We start from the raw sequence: 21,175 nt of genomic DNA, 5'->3' as shown, positions 1-21,175 counted from the left end.
TAAAAACCTTCGATTGTAAGAGCATTTACCTTTATATTGGGCTTTGAGTTTTAGGAAATATCTCGTATTAGGGACAAATTCTAATTCCGAGATTTCTTATAAATGTTAGTCCCAGATCGCTAATTTTTAGTGTACACGATTTTCACGATAGGTGTCATGAGTCAATTAAAAAACTTCGGTGCGGTATTTTCCACTATCCTTTTTTTTCCAGCAAACATGAACATTTTCACGACTGCTGGCAGTTGAGTATTACGAGTAACAGAAACTATGAAATTTTTTTCTGCCTTGGATAATCTTAGGTCTTGGAAGTTAGTTAACGCGCTCCATTTACGTGTGACTTAGCTTTCTATGAAAATTCCACTATTCATGGCAGTTATTGCAGTCTTTGAGCTACAATTGCTGAGCCTTTGGTATCACATTAGAGATAAGAACCACTGCACCACGAAGCGGCCGTAATTCCCTTATCATTCAACACTGCCGTGATTCGGAAAAAGTTCTAATATTCTGCTCTAAGCAGCACTATTTTCTGGGTATGAAGGGACGCTTGCGAGTCAATATCTGTCGAATTTAAAATGCATCGAGCGCTACTTCCAGGGGATGACTGCATATAATATGTTGTCTGTATAAGGAAGTAAAAAGATCGGTATTGGATGAATAACATCATATGAATTTGTTTAACACGCTATAGCTGAATGGAAATAATGCAGGGCTTTGCACAAGATATTTAATTTTTGTGACCATTCTGCATACCTTGATGGATGCAGCATATTCTCAGTATATTCGAACACGAGATATGTTAGAAGATTTAGTAGGCCTTTAAATAAATATTTTTTAGTAAAAACGCTAGTGGTCTCTTGATGCAGATTGTCAATGATTTCTCACATTTGTCTCTGTATAAATAATTCAGCAGATTCTGCATTATGAAATGGAAAGATTCGTCAAGGGTTATATCTCTTTATAAGCTCAGCTCGATAAATCGATATTCTCAGCTCAATGTGCCAGTGCAAAACAAATACCAAACGAAGGCCTTGCTTTGAAATCTCATAGAAATTAATCATCAGGCCGCAAAAGCTAAATTTTTTCTTCCTGACAAACACGAGAACTTTTATAAGCCACGAGGAGCTACTCCGTTATTGGGCCATGCTTGAATCATGAAATTTTAGGCATATTCCCTATGTCAATACTTGAATTCAGACCAGAAATAACCCAGCATTAAGAGAATTCAATGAAGACTATTTTATTGACAATAATTGTACACATGTCACGTCTTACTTGCCTACAGTAATTTTTTATACTTATTGATAATCTGAATATCTAATATTGGGATGATTTAATTTGTGAATAAATTTCATTGTTACTCGCAAAAACACTAATTGCAAGCGTCTTACTTGCCTACTGTCATATTATAAACTTATATAACCACTTAAATATTCATTCTAATAAATTTAATTGTTACTTGTAAGAACACTAATTACATTATACTCAGTTTTCTTCTCCTACTCTCCTCCGTTATACTCATGAATTTTATACCTAAAAAATAATAGTAAATTTTTTCGAAACCAATAGTCATGTAATACTCTCAGAATGGATACGATTGTAACTCTCAAGTACAAAAACATAAACTATTCAATAATGTTACACCTGATTTGATCATTCTAAATTCGCTCAATTTACCACACGAATTTAGTACTCTATATCGGATTCAGTCTTTGGCATGCCAGTAGGGAATGGGCTAGCTGAGGCGTTTGTGGCTGCGTGCCGTGACCAGATCTTGACGCCGACCAGCGCTCACGCGACTGTCAATTCCGTAATGCTGCCCCGACCGTCAACGATCTTCGCTGGCCCGGCAACGAACTTCGCTGGCCCGTCAACGAGCCCGGCCAGGGCAGCGAACGAGCTTTGCTAGCCCCGTCAACGAGCTCGGCCAGGGCAGTGAACGAGCTCGGCCAGCGCGTCAACGAGCTCGGCCAGGGCAGTGAACGAGCTTTGCTAGCCCGTCAACGCGCTCGGCCAGGGCAGTGAACGAGCTTTGCTAGCCCGTCAACGAGCTCGGCCAGGGCAGTGAACGAGCTTTGCTAGCTCGTCAACGATCTCGGCCAGGGCAGTGAACGAGCTTTGCTAGCTCGTCAACGAGCTCGGCCAGGGCAGTGAACGAGCTTTGCTAGCTCGTCAACGATCTCGGCCAGGGCAGTGAACGAGCTTTGTTAGCTCGTCAACGAGCTCGGCCTACCGGTCAATGAGCTCACTCAGCCCAGCATCGAGCTCGGTCAGTCAGTCAGCGAGTTCAGTCAACCCTTCTAAGAACTCGGCCCGCCTGTCTAAGAACTCGTCATCGCTCCTGGCAACTGTAGCCGCTAGCGTGGAACATTTTGACCTCCAAGTTCTCGAGACTCGTGTCAATTAGTGGGTAGATTGTTATGCGTGTTTAGTGAAATGGCTTACTAGTTGGAATTGCGATTCCCATAAATTGAAACATTTCGCGTGCGGTGGAAAACATTTTGCTGACAAATGGAAGAAATTAATGGTTATTTGCAAGCCTTTTCAGAAAGTGCCTTAATCACCAATTATAACTCCGGTGATAACGAACCGTAAACATTTGATAACAACATTTCAATTCCCACTATAAACGTTTTTGCCTCAAGAGAGCTTAATCATATTTAGCCTCCAGAGCGTAAATTAAAATTTATATGTGAGTCTTTGCTAATGACTGGTGCTGAAAATAACTGACACAATCTGATCTCATTGTACTCTATTAAACGGAAAAGAACATATCTCTACAAATAAGGCTTTCGCGCACATGAAAGCAGTCCGATTTTGTTAATATATTTTCTCAGTGACTATTTACAGTAATAAGGCAACAAATAAATAACGAACATTAATTCATAATGCCAGTAGGGTAAAATTTTTATTAATATATGGTCACTCGGGAACAAGTATGATATTCTCAATAAAATAGTAGTGATTATTAATAAAAAATACAGAGTTGTTTGATATCATCAAAACTTTCGTCGCACTTTGGCTGAAGAGTTGATACTACAGTACGGGAAGTAACATCAAAGTACTGCTTTATGGTTGCAGCGTAGAGTAGCTATAAGAGTGTGCCTGAAGTAATTGCTCTCGGTAGTTGAAACTTGTGGGTGAGTTTGCGACATTCGCCACTCAAACAGGTCGCGACTAAACTTTACAGTTCTTGTACCTGTAGGCTGTAAACTTTAGCCTACAAGTCTCGCACCTGTAGACTGTAAACTTTACAGTCTAAAGTCTTTTACCTGTAGACTGTGAACTTTACCGTCTACAGATTTCGTATCTATTGATTGTAAACTTTATAGTCTTCAGGTCTAGTACCTGTAGACTATGAATTCTAGGTCTAGTACCTGTAGACTATATTTAGTCAAACAGGTCACGACTAAACTTTACAGGTCTTGTGCCTGTAGACAGTAAACTTTACAGTCTGTAAACCTTACAGCCTATGTATAGACTATGTCTGTATAGACTATGTACAGACCATGAATTTTACAGTCTACATTCTACAGCGAACTTTACAGGTACGAGACCAGTAGAATGTAAAATTTACAGTCTACATTCTGCAGTGAACTTTACAGGTACGAGACCTGTAGACTGTAAACTTTACAGTCTACATTCTACAATGAACTTTACAGATTTGAGACCTGGAGAATGTAAAATTTGCAGTCTACATTCTACAGTAAACTTACCAGGTACGAGACCTGCAGGCTGTAAACTTTACAGTCTACACTATACAGTGAACTTTACAGATACGAGACCTCTATACTATAAGCTTTTCAGTTTGCAGGTCTCGCACCTAGACAGGACGAGACTGGCCATGTTCTACTGTATGCTGCATAGCATATACGTGGAATGCGTTGAAAAATAACAAAACCGATTGTTCGCAGAAACTTGACCATCTATACAATAAAAAACATCAAATGTTTCAAAATTTATTATTTATTTTATTAGCGTCATTTTCTCATTCATCTATTTTCATTTATTCATTTGCCTTTCCAGAAGGTTTACCACACTCAGCAATTTTTTTATCACAGTCACATCAACCAAAAGTTTTGAAAGTCTAGCAATCTCGGAAAAAGGCTGTGAGGGATTGAAGCCTACGGGTAGGCTTTTAAGTAATCAAATGCTTACAGTCAATGGAATATTTAGTTTTTGCCGTCGTTTCGGCCATTGATCGATAACGAGAGAGTTAACTCAAGTTATCTACAATAGAATATTTCTTAAAATTACCGAGGACATTCCATACATTTTTTCTTACTCACAATATTGATGTTTAACGCAAATGTGGAATTTCCATAACATGATGAAATTGGTGATTCTTCATTCGTATTTCCGTCATAAATTGCTTGGGCCTTTCAATTAAGAGTGCATCGTGAATATTGTTACTTATTTCTCTATTAAGACTTCGAATATAAAGAGTTTAACTTTTCTGAAATTAGTTGCTGTTCTTAGTAATGACGCTGAGTCAACATTCATTGCTTTAGGAAATCTGGAGTTAAATTAGCTCTTCAATAGAGTTTAGTTGTAGAGCTGCTCTCACAAATGATCATAAAAATTAGAGGTTGGAGAAATCGAGTTTGTTTGGAAACGTACGTTTGATTCGTTGCTGCCTAAGAGTTGAACTCATAAAAAGTCCGATGTCGACTAAGCATGGAAGCAACGGAAAATGAAGAAAATGTAATCAATTTATCATCGCTGAAATTTGAGGCGATGAATAATTATGAAAATTGTGAAAGAGTTTCGATATAGCTGAACAGCTACATTCAAGTTTTAAATTTTTGCACCAAATGAATTTTAGTTTTGAGGTAGTAGGCCCAATAATCTAGATAAAATTATAACACGAGATTACGACAAATTGCTGTAGCTATTGGGCCATGATACTCCACAACCAAATAAAATTTTGGTCGTAAAGTTGAATACTAATCAAAGAGATTATTTTGTACAAGTGACGTGAACTATAGAGCTGGTTTTAAACTTCTGGGTGTTGCTGCTCTATACTTTGTTTGCATGTAGCGAGCTGCTGTCGCTTGAGGTATAACCGTTCATTGACCAGAAATTGTTCTTGGCGAATGCATTGCGGAGCGAAATGTTCGTTTGAAAACATATGTTCGAAATTATTTATCCTCGAGCTTTATTGACAAGCTTGCACCTGCTCTTCAGAATTGAAAATGGTAAATGAATGTCGTTGTACTATTCAGAGTTTTCGATTGATTAATTATGTTGTGATGTTATTTTTGTATTCGAACGCGCAGATGATGGTTCATTCGGCTACAAAAGTTTCCTTTTTTCGCTAAACGCTCTTCAATTTTAAATTCTTGCCGATTTTTCGATTATCTTCGTAAATTTGGCATTTAATTATTTGCAGAATATAATGTGATCCTAAATCTCCTGAAAAATTGAACACGCTTAGGAGTATCAGTAGGTATGTAATAGAATGCGAAGCAGGAGTAGAAGTCGCACTCCGTACATTTTTGAAGCCTAAGACACATGCAATTTTGTAATGGAACGGTAAAAACAATTTGCATCATCAAGAGATAATTTTGTGCATCATTTGTGCATCATCAAGATGTGAGATAAAAACAACAAACTGATTTATCAATGATCCAAAATTTATTTGAATACTTTATAGCTTCGTAATGCCATTTGCCATTTCTGGTAATAATAATCACATTTCTATAATTTAGGTATTAAGGAATATGTTCCCTGCATGGGGAGCTCGAACTTTTAGGAAGAAAGGAAACTCCTCTTCGTCGACCCTGTCAAAGATAACGCAGCGCTCAGGAGGCATCAAGAGACCTAATCTTCCCCTAGGCCTGATCACTGAAGTTGATATTCTAATGCCAGACAATATCATTCTTTAAGGTTGGATGCAATAATTCAAATCTCAACCGTGATTCTATACTTTTAGAAGATTGATTTATGCTTCCGCAGTTTTTAGAAAGGCTTATGAGCCGAAAATGCTGCTCGTTCCACAATTAATGCGGATCTTGAATTTATTAATTCAGCAATTTTCTAGAAATATTTCACTCGAATCAATATTGGTATTATATAGTATCGTACTCACGCCATCAGGTTAGAAATTATTAGGTTAGATCAAAATTATCACTAACAAGAAGCTGCTTTACACTTCAATCTTGATGATATTCTGGTGTTCAATGCACTCTGCAATGTTAACATTTAAAAAATGCAAACATATTTCAATCGCAAAAATAATTATTAGGTTAGATCAAAATTATCACTAACAAGAAGCTGCTTAACACTTTAATCTTGATGATAATCAGTTTTTCAGTGCACTCAGCAATGTCAACATTTAAAAAATGCTAGCATCCATCAATGGCAAAAATGTACATGCACCGCCTCTGCGAGCTCCTAATTTTGAATTGTTCTACCAAGGTTTAATTAAAAAGCTGACGGAAAATGGTCCAGTTAATGAAGTTTTCAGAACAGAATAGTTTGCTAATTACATCGCTTGATGATGAATTAACAAACTATTCAGCCTGACATTTGTAATGTAATTGCAACATTTGTAATGCAATTGCAGCCTGACGAAAGAGTTGTTTTGCGCTGCATTTGATCGCGTGAACACCACAGTGGCTCATCAAAACACTCATTTAAATTTATCGAAACAATGTCGCGGTACATTCAAATTAGTGCGGATAAAACATCCATTTTTGATGAGGTTTGTTTATTTAAGGAGGGGCGTCGATTGGAAAATAAATATTCATTTGATGAATTTCGAGTTTATTTGGAGCGTTTTGATGATTCATTTGAACTCCCGATCAGCTTGATTTATAATTGAGCTTTTTGCATGCCTTGGTTTACAGGTTATCAGTTTCTTCGTTATTGATAAAAAAGTTTGTAATATTTGGATAGACGGTAAAATTGAATGCTTCATCCCATGAAACAGTGCATGAAAATGAATAACATCCCTGGAAAAATCAATTATTTATAGAGTTCATAATTACTTTTAATATGAAGTAAAACTTAATTAATAATCACACTTTTAATTGATCATCTGAACTATCATCTTACAATAAAACTGTGTAGGAATGTTTGAATTAAAAGGAATAAACAGAGCATGTCTTGTACGTATGCTCGATAGCTCTCGTTGTAGGTCGTAATTTCATTACCGTGGACACTTTTACTTCTACTCGCAGCTAAGATCTCTTGTTTGTTCCCCGGCTACCGTAATAAGCTTTGAGCAAACGAGCCGCTCTTATCCACATGAACCAAAATTAGAAAAAAGTAATTCTTGAGTTTGCCTTGGTGAAGGACTAATGTTATGAAGAAGGTGACTTTGTATATTATATAGTAAACTTTTGGTCAGACTTTTGCTCGAGCTAACAATTGACTCAGATATAAAGCGTTTCTATATTAATAATTCCTAACATTAGGACAATGTAAAACCCATAACTTAGAAAAAATTCAAGCTTGGGCATACAACTTAATTAGTGATAAAGTTTGGTTCTTTGCTTGCAACGATCTTTTTTCCATGTGAACAAAAATTACACTTCCTGCGAAGTACGTATCACTAATTATGCAAGGTCGAGAAAAAATTCTGCGTGTTTGAATGTTTAAAAATGTCTACATTTAAAAACATAGAGCAGAATAAAGGCAGCGATTTACTTGCCAATATTTGCTGAAAATTACTATTACATATAAAGGCATGAATTCTTCACTAAATTGTTTTGCTTGGTAGAGTGCGAAAATAGCTACTCAGAACCCAACACTCACAACTTGGGTATAAACAGAGGTGGGTAGTAATACGCTACATGTAGCGGTAGCGGTAGCGCCCGCTACATATTTAAGTAGCGATACGAGGTTTTGCCGCTATAGCTCTACCGCTACATTTATAGATAAAGCCTTTAGATTTTACTATTATTTAATACTAACTAATATTAATATTAATACTAATAGTATTAAATATTATTTAAAAACCAGCATGATACATACATATTATAAATTACAGAATAAAACTGTACGAAAGATTTCGGTGTAATGTTTTCAATCTCAGCCTGTTACTAGTGTCAACATGTTAGTTGTTACAAGAGGTGAGCAGTAGCGCGCTACATGTAGCGGCCGCTACATTTTCAGTAGCGGTAGCGGTAGCGGCGCTACATTTTCAGTAGCGGTAGCGGCGCTACATTTAAGCAATTGTAGCGGTAGCGGTAGCGCCCGTTACATTTAGAGCATGTAGCGGTAGCGGTAGCGGCCGCTACATTTCAAAGTAGCGCTGCCCAGCTCTGGGTATAAATGAGTAAAATCAGCATAATAAACAATACTATTAAGAAAATATAACACCATTAAAGAAGAGACGTAACTCACACATGATGGCGAGTTTGACGGGGTTAGAGGTAGCGTTGCCCTGGGTGTTGGTGGCAGCACAAGTGTACTGGCCAGCACCGCCACGACTAACGCTCTGCAGCACCAAACTCTTGCTTGTCACTAGGATGCCTGATGACATGTTCTGCACGATCTCCTGGTCCTTGGGTAAGTAAGTGTAAGTTTAATTAATAACTTATTATAATGGTCTTCAATCAAACATGTATAAATTAACAAATTTTGCATGGTATACTAGTATAATTGTTATTATAATTATATAAGTTGAATTAAAGAACAGCTTTTGCACAGCTATACCAGTATAGGTACGTCTCCTGAGATAAGTGCAAGTGAAATTATAAATCCATCACCTTAAGTAAGTGTAATTATATATTATAGGTGCATCTTCTAAGGCGAGTGCACTGATAGTATAATATCGACAGTATAACATAGTGATCACGGCGCTGAAGCGTAGGCCTGATGTGGCCTGTCGCCGATTCTTTCACAGTGACAGTCACAGTTCACAGTGACTGTATAATCGCGCATTGATTTGTGACTGACTTAGCAATTAAAAAAGTTAGAGAACGTTCCAGTCGATTAACATAACTCGGTTTCGTACCATGAATATTTGGTGACGGGTTCCACACAGTGACTGTTCAAATTTATGTAAATTATCCGTTCTCATGTCATGAAATTCCTGACGGCACTAGCAGCAACGAATTTAACAAAATTTAAACTAAGGAGAAACAACAGTCAGTTGAAACCATCATGAAATAATGACATGCATATTCTGGACAGTTTTTAGACCCTCAGATAAAATTGTTTATACTGTTTAAGTTATACCTTAAACTTTCAGAAATTTTATTTAACATTAAATAGCGTACCATAAATGTTCTCTGATGAAGCTCATACTCGTCATTGATATACTGTACTTGATATTTTATCTGCAAAATCCAGTGGTTTTATGAAATGTCGCATGAAACATTGAATGATGTACTGAAATAAATTAAAAAAAATTCACGTACAAATTATGCTTTTCACATGGTATTGCATGTCAGGTTTTCTTACTAAGGTAGAAATAATAATCACTTGCCCTTCCATTTGTTGATTTCCTTTAGCGGGAATTGTAATCACAATATCAACTTTCTTAAATATAGCCCCAGGTCACACTTTCGTGAATATATTACCCAGTGTCCCAGTGTCATCACAGCTACAGGAAATTTCTCTATACAAATTTCCAAGAATTCCTTGTTTCGGACTTCGATTCAAGTTATCATTGATTCAAGTTGTCATTGGTTCAAGTTGTCATTGATTCAAGTTATCATTGATTCAAGTTATCATTGATCCAAGTTATCATTGCATGCGCGACGTCTGAGACCAATAGTGATCGTGGAGCAAACACGGGCCGTGGGTCGTTTGTTTACCATCAGCATCGATCACGTCAGCGCAAAGCTCGTAAATAGCAATTAAAAGAAGACAAAAGTCCTCGGCAAACACGACACAACGCCGTGCGATAGTTTGGACCAAGACCGACGTCCGGATCAAGCATGGCTATGCATTTGCAATAATTCGTGGTTTATGAATGCACGACCTTTTGCTCATGCGTGTTAGAGACCACATGCTCTGTTTTTTCTGAATAGATATGTTACTCAGCGCGGAAAATACAGTATTAGAATGAAAGTAAATCGAATGTGTTTCTTTACGACGTAAATGACACGCTGGGGATGTCTTTACTTGCAAGTTCGGTGCACCGAATAAATAATGACTGTTCGTGTAAGTCTTCAAATACCCTTCAATGATCATGGGTGCAAATATTATATCACCCTTTAATATTACCGGGAGCTTTTAGGCCTGTCTCGCTCTTCAATATTCTAGCGTGCTTAGGCCTGTCTCGCTCTTTAATATTCTTGCTTGCTTAGGCCTGTCTCGCTCTTCAATATTCTAGCGTGCTTAGGCCTGTCTCGCTCTTCAATATTCTTACGTGCTTAGGCCTGTCTCGCTCTTCAATATTCATACGTGCGTTGGCCTGTCTCGCTCTTCAATATTCTTGCTTGCTTAGGCCTGTCTCGCTCTTCAATATTCTTGCTTGCTTAGGCCTGCCTCGCTCTTCAATATTCTAGCGCGCTTAGGCCTGTCTCGCTCTTCAATATTCTAGCGTGCTTAGGCCTGTCTCACTCTTCAGTATCCTTGCGTGCTAACGACTTTGATTTTAAAATTTTCTTTTCGTTGATATGTACTTGGAAAACGCTAGCCAAATTTCCCACGGTACAATTACAGAAGTATTTATATTTTGTTGAGTTTTCAATCCCGAAAATTACAAAACCTAATATCCTAAAGCCAAAATTCATGTATCAATGATAATATTATATTGTTCTGAAAGTGACACTCTTACGACGTTACATTGTATAGGCCGAATGATGCAGCATTGCTCTTTGAACTTTCCAACACTGAAATTATTCTGCGTTCAATTAACAGAGTAAGATGAAAAAATTTACATTGCAGATGAGAACAATTCAACGAAAACACGTGGATAAATTTTTCCTGACGCTTTAATTGTTTAACTGTCGTATGCTATTGATCAGGGCGCAGCAAATTGAGAATAAAGAACAACATTCATTGAACATGATGAAGGCGTACGTTGTGTGGACTTTGCCAGAACTCTCCAACCTAGCTTCTATGGAATATACGCTAATGTTAATATACTGACATTTATAATTTATGGTATATGCATTTTGTGAATATAATTTGATGATATGAGAATTTATGATAATACAAATACAATATTTATATCATGTGTTGCAGCGATTCTTGAATTCATCTGAGGTATTTGATTCATATTTAGACCTTCCAATATATTTCAGGAAAGAGATATGCTGTTCTTTGCCTACCAGTGTTTACGAACACGCTTTGGATTCGTCTTTGTCTCTGAAAGAGAATTGTCTTCGTATATCGGACTGATTGTTGGGTTAAACAACTCTCGTAAAATATCGTTAGCATCATAATGGTACTTGAAATGTATTGATTTTTATATTAAATTAGTTAAATTAGGTATCTGAATAGATCGAGTCTAAGCGAGTTATAAAATACTTAACGGATGTTTCGGTGCAAAAAAAGTCAGTCTACTGATTGAGCGATTGACTGAATTCATAAGTAATTTCTTTGATCATGGATAAATTTTGCTATAAATGTACAAATACTTAAATCTGTGATTGATTCATATGATATTATGTATGAAAGTCCCCGAAGGAATGGTTCTTGAAATACACTTGGTTACACAAGAAAACATATGTTATGTTTTTAGGGAGTTAAAACTGCTAATTTTTTTGCACATGATTTAAAAGCTAAATAAATATTTAAATCAATAAATGTAATACTGAAAATAACGTGGTTTTGTGGTGCAATCATTAAAAACGTTAAGATTTATTTTTAGTCAATCGGTCGACAAGGAACGCTAATAATGACATGCTTCAGAATGATTTACGTCTTTCTGAACGATATAATTATGATGATTAACAGTCTTAAGAAACCACCAAAGAAGGCTGAGGAATTTCGATAAATTCATGTAGGGTCACGCAAGCTAATAATCTGTGAACATTACTGCGTGAGTTAGCTGGATGATACATTAATCTTGTGGCCATTGATCAATGTATAGCTCATGGATATTACTGTATGAGACTTGCACACGCATTAATTCGTGACTGCAGATTCTTGCTTTGATTAGATGGACATTACTGCGTTATTTGAGGCCGAAATACGTCAATCAGCGTCGATAAATTCTGCAGTGATACCGCAAGTTAGCTATTAATTCAAGTAGCCATTGGAATGCTATTCCGATAGAAGAATGCATAGTCAAAATAATGCTATACTCGGGAGATATAGATGAATTTTTTTTCACTAAATCACTAAATGTGTAAATGTCTTCCCGAAATTCACTAAATGTGTAAATGTCTTTCCGGGCGTGAATGACATGTTTACAAACAATTTTCTATATTGGGGATATTCGCATGATTTTTATGTACGCAAAATTAAAAATGTTCTCAGACTACAATTTTTTTAATTTTCCAAACAAACAGAACTGAAATTTCGATTTTCCAGGCAGGAATTAATATACCGCTAAATCTAGCCTTGAATGTAATGATTTGAATGCGATTTCGTTAAAAATCAATAATAATTCAAAATCATTAATGGTGGAACTCTTTCTGCTCAACTGGAAGCACGGGTAAAAAATTATAGAAATGGTTAAACTTGTGAAGCGAAATCTCGTCTGCTTGAAATTCTGATTTGAACATCTTTGAAGTATAAGCTTCGCAATGATGTCTGTAAAATTTCCATTTCATTACTATTACGACATAACCACGCATCTGTACCTTGATTCTAACTTCGTACAACGCACAAAATCAAGTTTATTATTCCGAAAACAAAATCGGCGCATTCACTAACAAATTTACAAATTAGTAAATTATTGCATAACCCCCTATCTCACGGTAAAAAATCCATTTGACTATTTTTCTAACGTTATCGGAACTTATCATCACTTGTCATTCATTTAATACGTTAAATAGAAAAGAATGTCACAAAGTTTCTCAGCCATTGCCATAATCTTTTTCACGCGCTACTTTATTCAGTTCTACGGAGTGTCTTTCTTTGCAACACCGTAGCCGCGTAACAGGGGCAGTGAAATCTTAGAAGTGCGCGCAACATGGCGGTTGGTTCCGTGCCATGGCGCCTGACGGCCCGCAGTAAAGGGAAATAAATTGCCTGCTCGGCTGTGTTTAGTGCTTCCTCAAAGGCAGGGAAAGCAAGGGACCTCATCAGCTCAAGCTACACACCCGCGTCAAAGCTACCTTGGCCCCAAAGTCGATTTAAAGCGGCAAGAGAGGTTACATATCGTAAAGCCCTGTAATGATGGTCGGTGTCGAGTATCAAACGATTATGGTGTCGACACTTCGACCTAAAAATTAATTCAGTATGATGTGGATTGAGTCGAATACTTTCTTGCCGGTCCATTGCGTGTTCGGCTATGCAGACGCAAGTCATAATACACGCTACGTAAAGAGCATGTATTTTAGGCCAGCCTATTTTAGACTTAAGTGAAGGAACGGGGTTGGTACTACAAACAGCAGCTTAGTCTTGAAAGCCGTAAAATATCAATCGCAGTGCCTAGTTTTCTGTTAACTGCGTTTCATTGGCACCTGAACCTGCAATTTTTAGCAAGTATTGTGTGAAGTCTGCTATCTAGGGCTGTAAAATTGATAAACTTTCGTGCATTTCAAAGGCATGACGTTATCCTTAAATATGGTTTAATGTGGCTTAGCTTCGTAAAGTCTTCAATGGGTGAACGAGTTTAGTATTACTGAGAAACTTGAAATAACCTTAAATTGACTTGGAGCCGATAAAAGATAGAAGAGTAGTTATTGAATTAATGGAACTGAATTTTTTTCAGGAATGAGTCAAAAGTTACTTCTCTATAAATTGAAAACACTTCTCAGCCACAGCTTGGAAGTTTTCATTTGAATGCATGCTTATATTGCTGTTGAATTTTGTTCAAGTTTTCCATAGTTACGAAAGAACTATAATAAGAACTACATAAACAAAGCCAAATATGCTTGATTGTAATGTAAACAACATTTATCTCGCGTGTTTCAAATTACCGCATCCACAACCTCTTCTGAAAAATGGCTACAATAAAATAGTCCAACGACAGAAATGAAAAACTTAGTTTTTAAATTAAATAGTTAAACTCACGTTCTTTACATCGATGGCCAGCGCCGTAGTTAATAAGACAGATTTAGGCTGCAGATTAGTTTTTAGCGCATTTTCTCATTTATGGAAAAATGCACTATTGTGCTCGCCATGTCCGTCTGTCTGTCTGTCCGTCCGTCTGTCCGTCCGTCCATGACCTCAAGTTTCCGTCGACGAGAAAATGCGCTCTCTGTCACTCACTGCAGTGAGTGCTGAGTTATATTTTTTAAATTTATAACGTAGCATAAACTTACATTTCTGAACCAGGCGATCTTGTAGGGCGCAGGGTTGGAGTCCACCAGACACTCGAAGTAGACGTCGTCGCCTTGTTTGATCTGACTGGGGTCCAGGCTGCTGCCAAGCTGCAGCGCCACTACCGGCATGTCTGGTTACAAATGAAAAAATTTGTTTAGTTAAAATGCGAATCAATATTTTTGTACTGATGGCGTAATTTAAGTCGTCAGTAGCATCTGGTTACAAATGAAAATACATATATGAGAATATTTCTTTTGGCAGCTCTAGAAACCGTATTCTAGATTTGAAGCGTTTTGTTTGTTTTGACAACTCTAGAAACCGTATTCTAGATTTGATGCTTTTTGTTTGTTTTGGCAACTCTAGAAACCGTATTCCAGATTTTAAGCGTTTTGCTTGCTTTGTCAACTCTAGAAACCGTATTCTAGATTTGAAGCGTTTCGTTTGTTTTGGCAACTCTAGAAACCGTATTCCAGATTTGAAGCTTTTTGATTGTTTTGGCAACTCTAGAAACCGTATTCTAGATTTGAAGGGTTTTGTTTGTTTTGGCAACTCTAGAAACCATATTCTAGATTTGAAGCTTTTTGTTTGTTTTGGCAGCTCTAGAAACCGTATTCCAGATTTGAATCGTTTTGTTGTTTTGGCAGCTCTAGAAGCCGTATTCTAGATTTGAAGCGTTTTGTTTGTTTTGGCAAGCTCTAGAAACCGTATTCTAGATTTGAAGGGTTTTGTTTGTTTTGGCAACTCTAGAAACCATATTCTAGATTTGAAGCTTTTTGTTTGTTTTGGCAGCTCTAGAAACCGTATTCCAGATTTGAATCGTTTTGTTGTTTTGGCAGCTCTAGAAGCCGTATTCTAGATTTGAAGCGTTTTGTTTGTTTTGGCAACTCTAGAAACCGTATTCTAGATTGGAAACGTTTTGCTTATTATGAGTGTTGCGATCAAGCGGTTATTTGATAGAAACGTGAAAAAGTTCTGACTCGGCGTGAATTTTTAGGTTCAAAAAGTCTGAGTTTCGAGTGACGAGGGTGGTAAAGAAAATGTAACCACTATTATTACGGATACCGTCGTCAATGCTATTCGTATCGAAGACCTGGTAAAGAAAGTTACCGTCACCAGTCAGAGGGTTAATATGTAGGTTTTTGGATTTTTTTTATCACTATAGTAACATTTATTAATAGTTGTATATTATGACAAACAACGCTCATACGTTTTGATGTGTCAGAATACGTCTATTTTAATTCTTGGGAAATTCGTTATTATTGCAGCATTCACTCGGCAAAAAATTTCAGCGAAGATGGATTCTTTTTATTAATTTTGATGCCAGTATTGTTAGCTGAATAATTGACACTTGATGGCACTTAGGACGTCGAATTCAACGTTTGCTTGGTGAATAATCTGTAGTCTTGAACATTGCGCGAGACCGAATTTTTTTTAAATTTTTGTGCACCGATTTTTTTATAATTTATTACAACCTATAACTTCGCAATTTGTGTGTTATCGAATAGCGACGTCTCTGAACTCTCAGTGTATGTTTTTCAGAAGCGAATTAAGCGACAGAGAATTTGTTGGGGATGGTAGCAATGCAATTATTGTTCGTTTAAATATGCTGTTTTGTTGAACTGCATTCCAGTTCTTCATTTCCAAGTCACTGAGACTGAAAAATGCGCGAAATAAAACATTTATTGGACTTAAGAGAAGAAATCACACAAATTTTAACGATAAGTATAATTAAATTTAAAAGTGGCATTGAAATTCATATAAATTCTGTTCAATTTTATCTAAAGGTTAATATACGCATACATTTTGGTACGTTTTATTCAGAAAATAATCGCTCGTTTGACATTTGAACATATTACAAATTATTCAAGTTACATGGTCGTATATAGATGCAATGCAAGTGGTGCTTGCTTTGAAAGCAACCATGAATACTTGCAATGCCATTAATCCGGGCAGAAATAAGTTACTAATTTGATAGCTGAAAATATTATAATAGTGTAGACGCTTAAAGCAGCAAAGGAAAAAAGTCAGAATAAGAACATTCTGCAAATGTTTAACAGATGAAAAGTGAAAAGAAATAAAAAAGAAAGTGAAACAAATTGTAATTCACTGAACTGAGCCTTAAAGGCAATTTTACGAGAAGTACTCACATTGGACATCGAGTTTGACGGTGTCGGATATTGTGCTACCGGCAATACTGGGGTTCTGAGCTTGGCAGAGCAGAACTTTCTGGTTGTCAGAAGAGTGGAGCGTCAGGGAGAGCGTCCCTGTAGTGACATCTTCACTCGGCGAGTGCTGATCAGGGCACAACCAAAATGTTAATAATATGCGTATAAAATTTTTTTTAAAGACAACACTTCGAAAGGATTTAGAGTCTCTGATGTTACACAAGTACAATAAATTTCTAATTTTATTTTCATATATTAATAAAAAATTGATATTTTATTATTAAATAAAATTAAATGTTCAAAATTATTTATTCTGTCAATTGATTCATGCATGTCTCCGACTTTACGCAAGTGTGCAAAATTTCAGCTCGATTGGACAGGTAGAAGTGTGTTAAATATTGATTATAAGATTTGTAGCAGATAATAACTGAAGTTAAAGAGAAGTGTTCCAAAAAAATTACTTTGGTTTTTGTGTTTATTTTTATAATTTATTAATGAAAATGTTTCTATTTATGAATTTTTATTCTTTTATGAATATTATAATACATTTTTATTATTTTTCTCTATTTGGCGAATTAGGCTTTTGATGGGAATTGAAAATTCAAATATCAGGTTTTCAAGGGTCGTTTCATTATAATTTATGACGTTTTGAAGGCAACTTCATTCATAACCAAATAAAAAAAGAGTTTTACAGCTTTTTAATTTGAAATTTTGAAATTAGAACTAGCTTAGTGTATCATGAATACAGATTGAAAAACAAATCTCTTCCTTATTATTATTATTTGGTACATAATAATAACAAAATACCATTGTTAGTAATAATATGGCTTTTTGTTGATAATTTTGGCCACATAAATCTCAAAAAAATATAGTACCAACAGGGAAATAGTGATCAAAACTCTAGCAAGTGAATGAACAAAAGACTGAAATTCATGTTACCTATTCTGACACAAATTTTCAAATTTCCTTGGCTATTACAGGGAATTCGTGTCCCTAAAAAATCATAGGAAAATAACATAAGAAAAAGCTTTCAGCAAATGTCAGTGAAGCGGATCTCTATCCATGTAGGCGGGTGCAAAAAGTCAAATATTTTTCCCGAGTTCTAAGCGTCTGCGTAGGAGGAAAAGTCGTGATGAATCATGCCAATCCACGAGTGTTCGCCAATCTTCCACAAAAGGGAATATCAATACACAGCAGAAAAATTAAATATTTAGTTCCTTCCTACGCGTGGGAAGCTGAAATTTGTACAAATAAATAAATGCATCTTAAACGTTCTTGAAGAGTTATGGTTTGTTGAAATTCGTGGAATAATTCTGTGCATGTGATACCTATAAATCATATGAGGATTGTTTCACTGCATAACCGAGTGCGAGTGCGATTGATTTCAACTTGTAAGTAACAAATCAGTGTATGGAAATTTGTGGAGAAGTATTGGTTATGAGGAAAACGCATCTACTGTGCTATTTCGGATCAATATAATATGAGGAATCTATCTTAATATAATAGCTATTATTTATTTTTTTCGCTCTTCCAGGCGCCATTGGAGGCCTCAATAAAGCGTATTCACAGGCTCAAGCTCAGGCCAAGCCCGCGGCATTGGCAAATAATAAAATAAAGCAATAAAAATAATTCTAATAATAATTTCAATTCTCAATAATCATATTTATTTATTATACGTACAGTTCGTGCGCTCGTGGTCCCGACGTCTTGAGAGTCGAGTTGCCAGGAGATGACAGCAGAAGGCTTAGACCCGTGACTCTCACAGCTGAACGAGTATGTCTTGCCCGCCACCAACACCTCGGACGGCAGCTTGATCTTCGCGCTCAGCGGCCGCACTGAACATTAAAATAGCTGTGTGTTTTTTGGGCTAATACAGTCGTTTTAGATTAATACTGTTGCTATTAATTTTTTTACATTAAGGATACAATTTTTTTATTGTTAAATGTGATATAGACTAACAAATGACAAACAGCATTGCTTCAGACATTCAATTTTTATCCCGTTCACTCCCGATGCTTACTTAAGTTAATTAAAACTTAAGTTTTACTTTAGTTAAAAGAGCATAATTTTCAGCGTAGAAGTGTGATAGCGGCGAGATTAAAGAAATATAAAACGTGTGATAGCGACGAGACAATTAAAATAATTCAGTTCAAATAAATAAGCCCACGCTGTTTAATAGTTAAGACGGGAAATGAAATTAACTGTTGTACATCGTGTATTTTTCACCACTAGTGATAAAAAAGATGAGAATTGAGAGGAAGTTTTACTATAAATAGTGACATACGAAATGATAATTCGAAATTTCTAGAATTTCTCTAGGCAGTTCAATTATTTTTCGTAAAAATTTTCCCAATTATAGCTTTACTGGATATTTTAAGTGATATTTCATAGATGCCCACGCATTCAAGAGCAAAAGGAACTTTTCTAAACCAATGCCACTCGACAAACTATTTTTAGCGACTAAGCCGCTTGTGTTGGCAACGGAAATTCAAAAAACATTCCTCCCACTCTGAAATTAACATCAGCTGGCATCACGCTAAGCACCGATTCCTCCATAACAAGCTGTAGCTCATAACAAAGTTTCGTTGCTCAGCGATGATTCTTCCATAACAAGTTAAACAAACATTTAGTGAGGTTTGGCGGAGGAAAATAATTCACCCATGTTATGATATTTTTTATTATTGTAAACCAAAAGTACGTTGCACTAGCATATATTTATCAATCATTTTTGGGCAGTCATCTCATTTTCTTATCCTGTCTCTCTGAGCTAAGAACAAACTTGTAATATCGAATCATCCTGTAATGGTTCGTTGATATGCAGCCTGTCGCTGAGATAATAAGTGCTTATGGAACCAATTCATCTATCGTCTATGTAGTTTTAAGAAAAATGGAGATAGGCCACGCTGGTGTAGAGGTTTTGTATAATTCACAGGTTTTGTATAATTCACTGAAATAAATAAGAAACTAAGCAGCAGATTTGGATGACATCATCCATTTCCAAGATCTTGATAAGGCTCAAGGACTACCAGCTTTGGGGTCAATATTTCGTTGCGGTTAAAGTGACATTGATTGACATAATCAAAAGCAAACGCCGGTGAGTAATTCTAAGTAATTATAATTGAGTTATTCTGTGTGAGTAATTCTAATTGATTCTAAGCCAATAGGACTGAAAGCAATCTTTCATTAGAGTGCTCGAAACCTCAACAAAGTGCCAAGCATCGCTCGATTATGGCGCTGCAAGAAAGATTCCCACTTCATAGTGATATAAGACAATCTAGTGCTATTTGCTTCAATGTTATTTTAAAGTTATTCTATATTTTTAATTTCACTGATATTACTTTGTTGTATTGTAGTTAAGACCAGACATATCCTGAATTTTATGCCGCAGGTAAAAATTTTTCTGTATGCCTGAACATGGGTTCTAAAATTCTAACGAAAATACTGATAAAAGAATTGACAAGCATTGCACGTATCTCTTGGAAACTTGGACCAGATTTTCGTCTAAATATACCTTGCATAGCAGTGAAGCCTGAAAGCTGTTACCTAAATTGAGTACTGAGAACTGAGTACCGAGTTCAGAGATGACGGATGCAGAAAAATAGCAAATTCGCGAGCACTGTTCATATCTTAATTATTGACAAGATAATTGCCAAAAATTATTTCTTTAATTAGCATAATTTTTATTCGACTCGGCAGAGATGATCTCTTTAATGAAATAATGTCAAATTAAGAGTCAGATCAGTACTCTGAATTACCCAAATCACTCTTTTAATGATTTTTCATTTATTTGAAATTCTTACCGACAGATTAATTGGTCTCGTGAGGCCTCTGGCAAAAACTATACTTCAATTAAATCGATTGTGAATAGCGCAGTGTTTAAAATTACTCAGAGAGAAAGCATTGAAGCTTTCATTCAGAACACGAGAATTGTGCACATAACGCCAACAGAACTACCGTGGTGTTAATAACCGGGCGTAAACAGACGTTGTTATTGCTTCGGCAACTCATATAGTAATAGTAACAGGAGCAATCTAATTGATTTAAAATAGATTTAATACGATATAAAGTCTGAATATTCGATTGTAGAATTTTCATTATATATGTGAATCAAGAGGCTGAAACCACGTACGACGTCGTTGTGTTGGATACTGAAAAAATGGTGAGATGTTCAATAAGTTTGATTTTGAAGTGACGCTCAAATTCAACAATTAAATTAATTATTTCGAACAATATCGTCTCACATCATTTTATAACATGTGCTCTGGATGACGTTTTAAAAATCGTTATTGATCTCAATCATAAATTGAACGCCAATTTTCCGAGTTAAATAGAGAAATTTTAATGTTTATGTACGATGTGCAAATATTTAGATATGATTTAAATGATTAGACAATGTGATTACTGATAAAAAGATAAAATTTACAAAATAACATTTCAAAAGTAATGTATAATATTATGTTTTGATATTTATAATCAACATATATTAAAGTTATAGAATAAAAACCTAAAAATATTATTGATAAAATCTCATCATAGAAACCACAGTTGGCTGGGAACGTTCAACGTTTGCATTCATGAAAGAGAGATACACACTTTTCCTCGAATAATGGAAGTTCCCTTATGAGACGCCTCTTTCCGTTACTACACTCCGTTCCCAATAACATTTTATA

At 36.0% G+C, this 21,175-nt stretch overlaps 1 protein-coding gene across 1 annotated transcript in view; it reads right to left on the bottom strand.

Moving 5' to 3' along the window:
* Window positions 1–21,175, bottom strand: part of LOC108672120 (neuronal cell adhesion molecule) — a 43,388-nt gene that overhangs the window by 13,711 nt on the left and 8,502 nt on the right. Inside the window, exons 2-5 of the mRNA XM_018159747.2 lie at window positions 18,186–18,340; window positions 16,488–16,632; window positions 14,340–14,470; window positions 8,350–8,509 (exon numbers count right to left, since the gene is read on the bottom strand). Coding sequence (XP_018015236.2) covers window positions 8,350–8,509; window positions 14,340–14,470; window positions 16,488–16,632; window positions 18,186–18,340 — 591 coding nt within the window. The remainder of the gene's footprint in view (window positions 1–8,349; window positions 8,510–14,339; window positions 14,471–16,487; window positions 16,633–18,185; window positions 18,341–21,175) is intronic.

The sequence above is a fragment of the Hyalella azteca genome, unplaced genomic scaffold, assembly GCF_000764305.2.
Source record: "Hyalella azteca isolate HAZT.00-mixed unplaced genomic scaffold, Hazt_2.0.2 contig2017, whole genome shotgun sequence".
Taxonomy (NCBI): domain Eukaryota; kingdom Metazoa; phylum Arthropoda; class Malacostraca; order Amphipoda; family Hyalellidae; genus Hyalella; species Hyalella azteca.
Note: the sequence above shows the minus strand (reverse complement) of the source record. Positions and strands in the feature narration are given on the sequence as shown.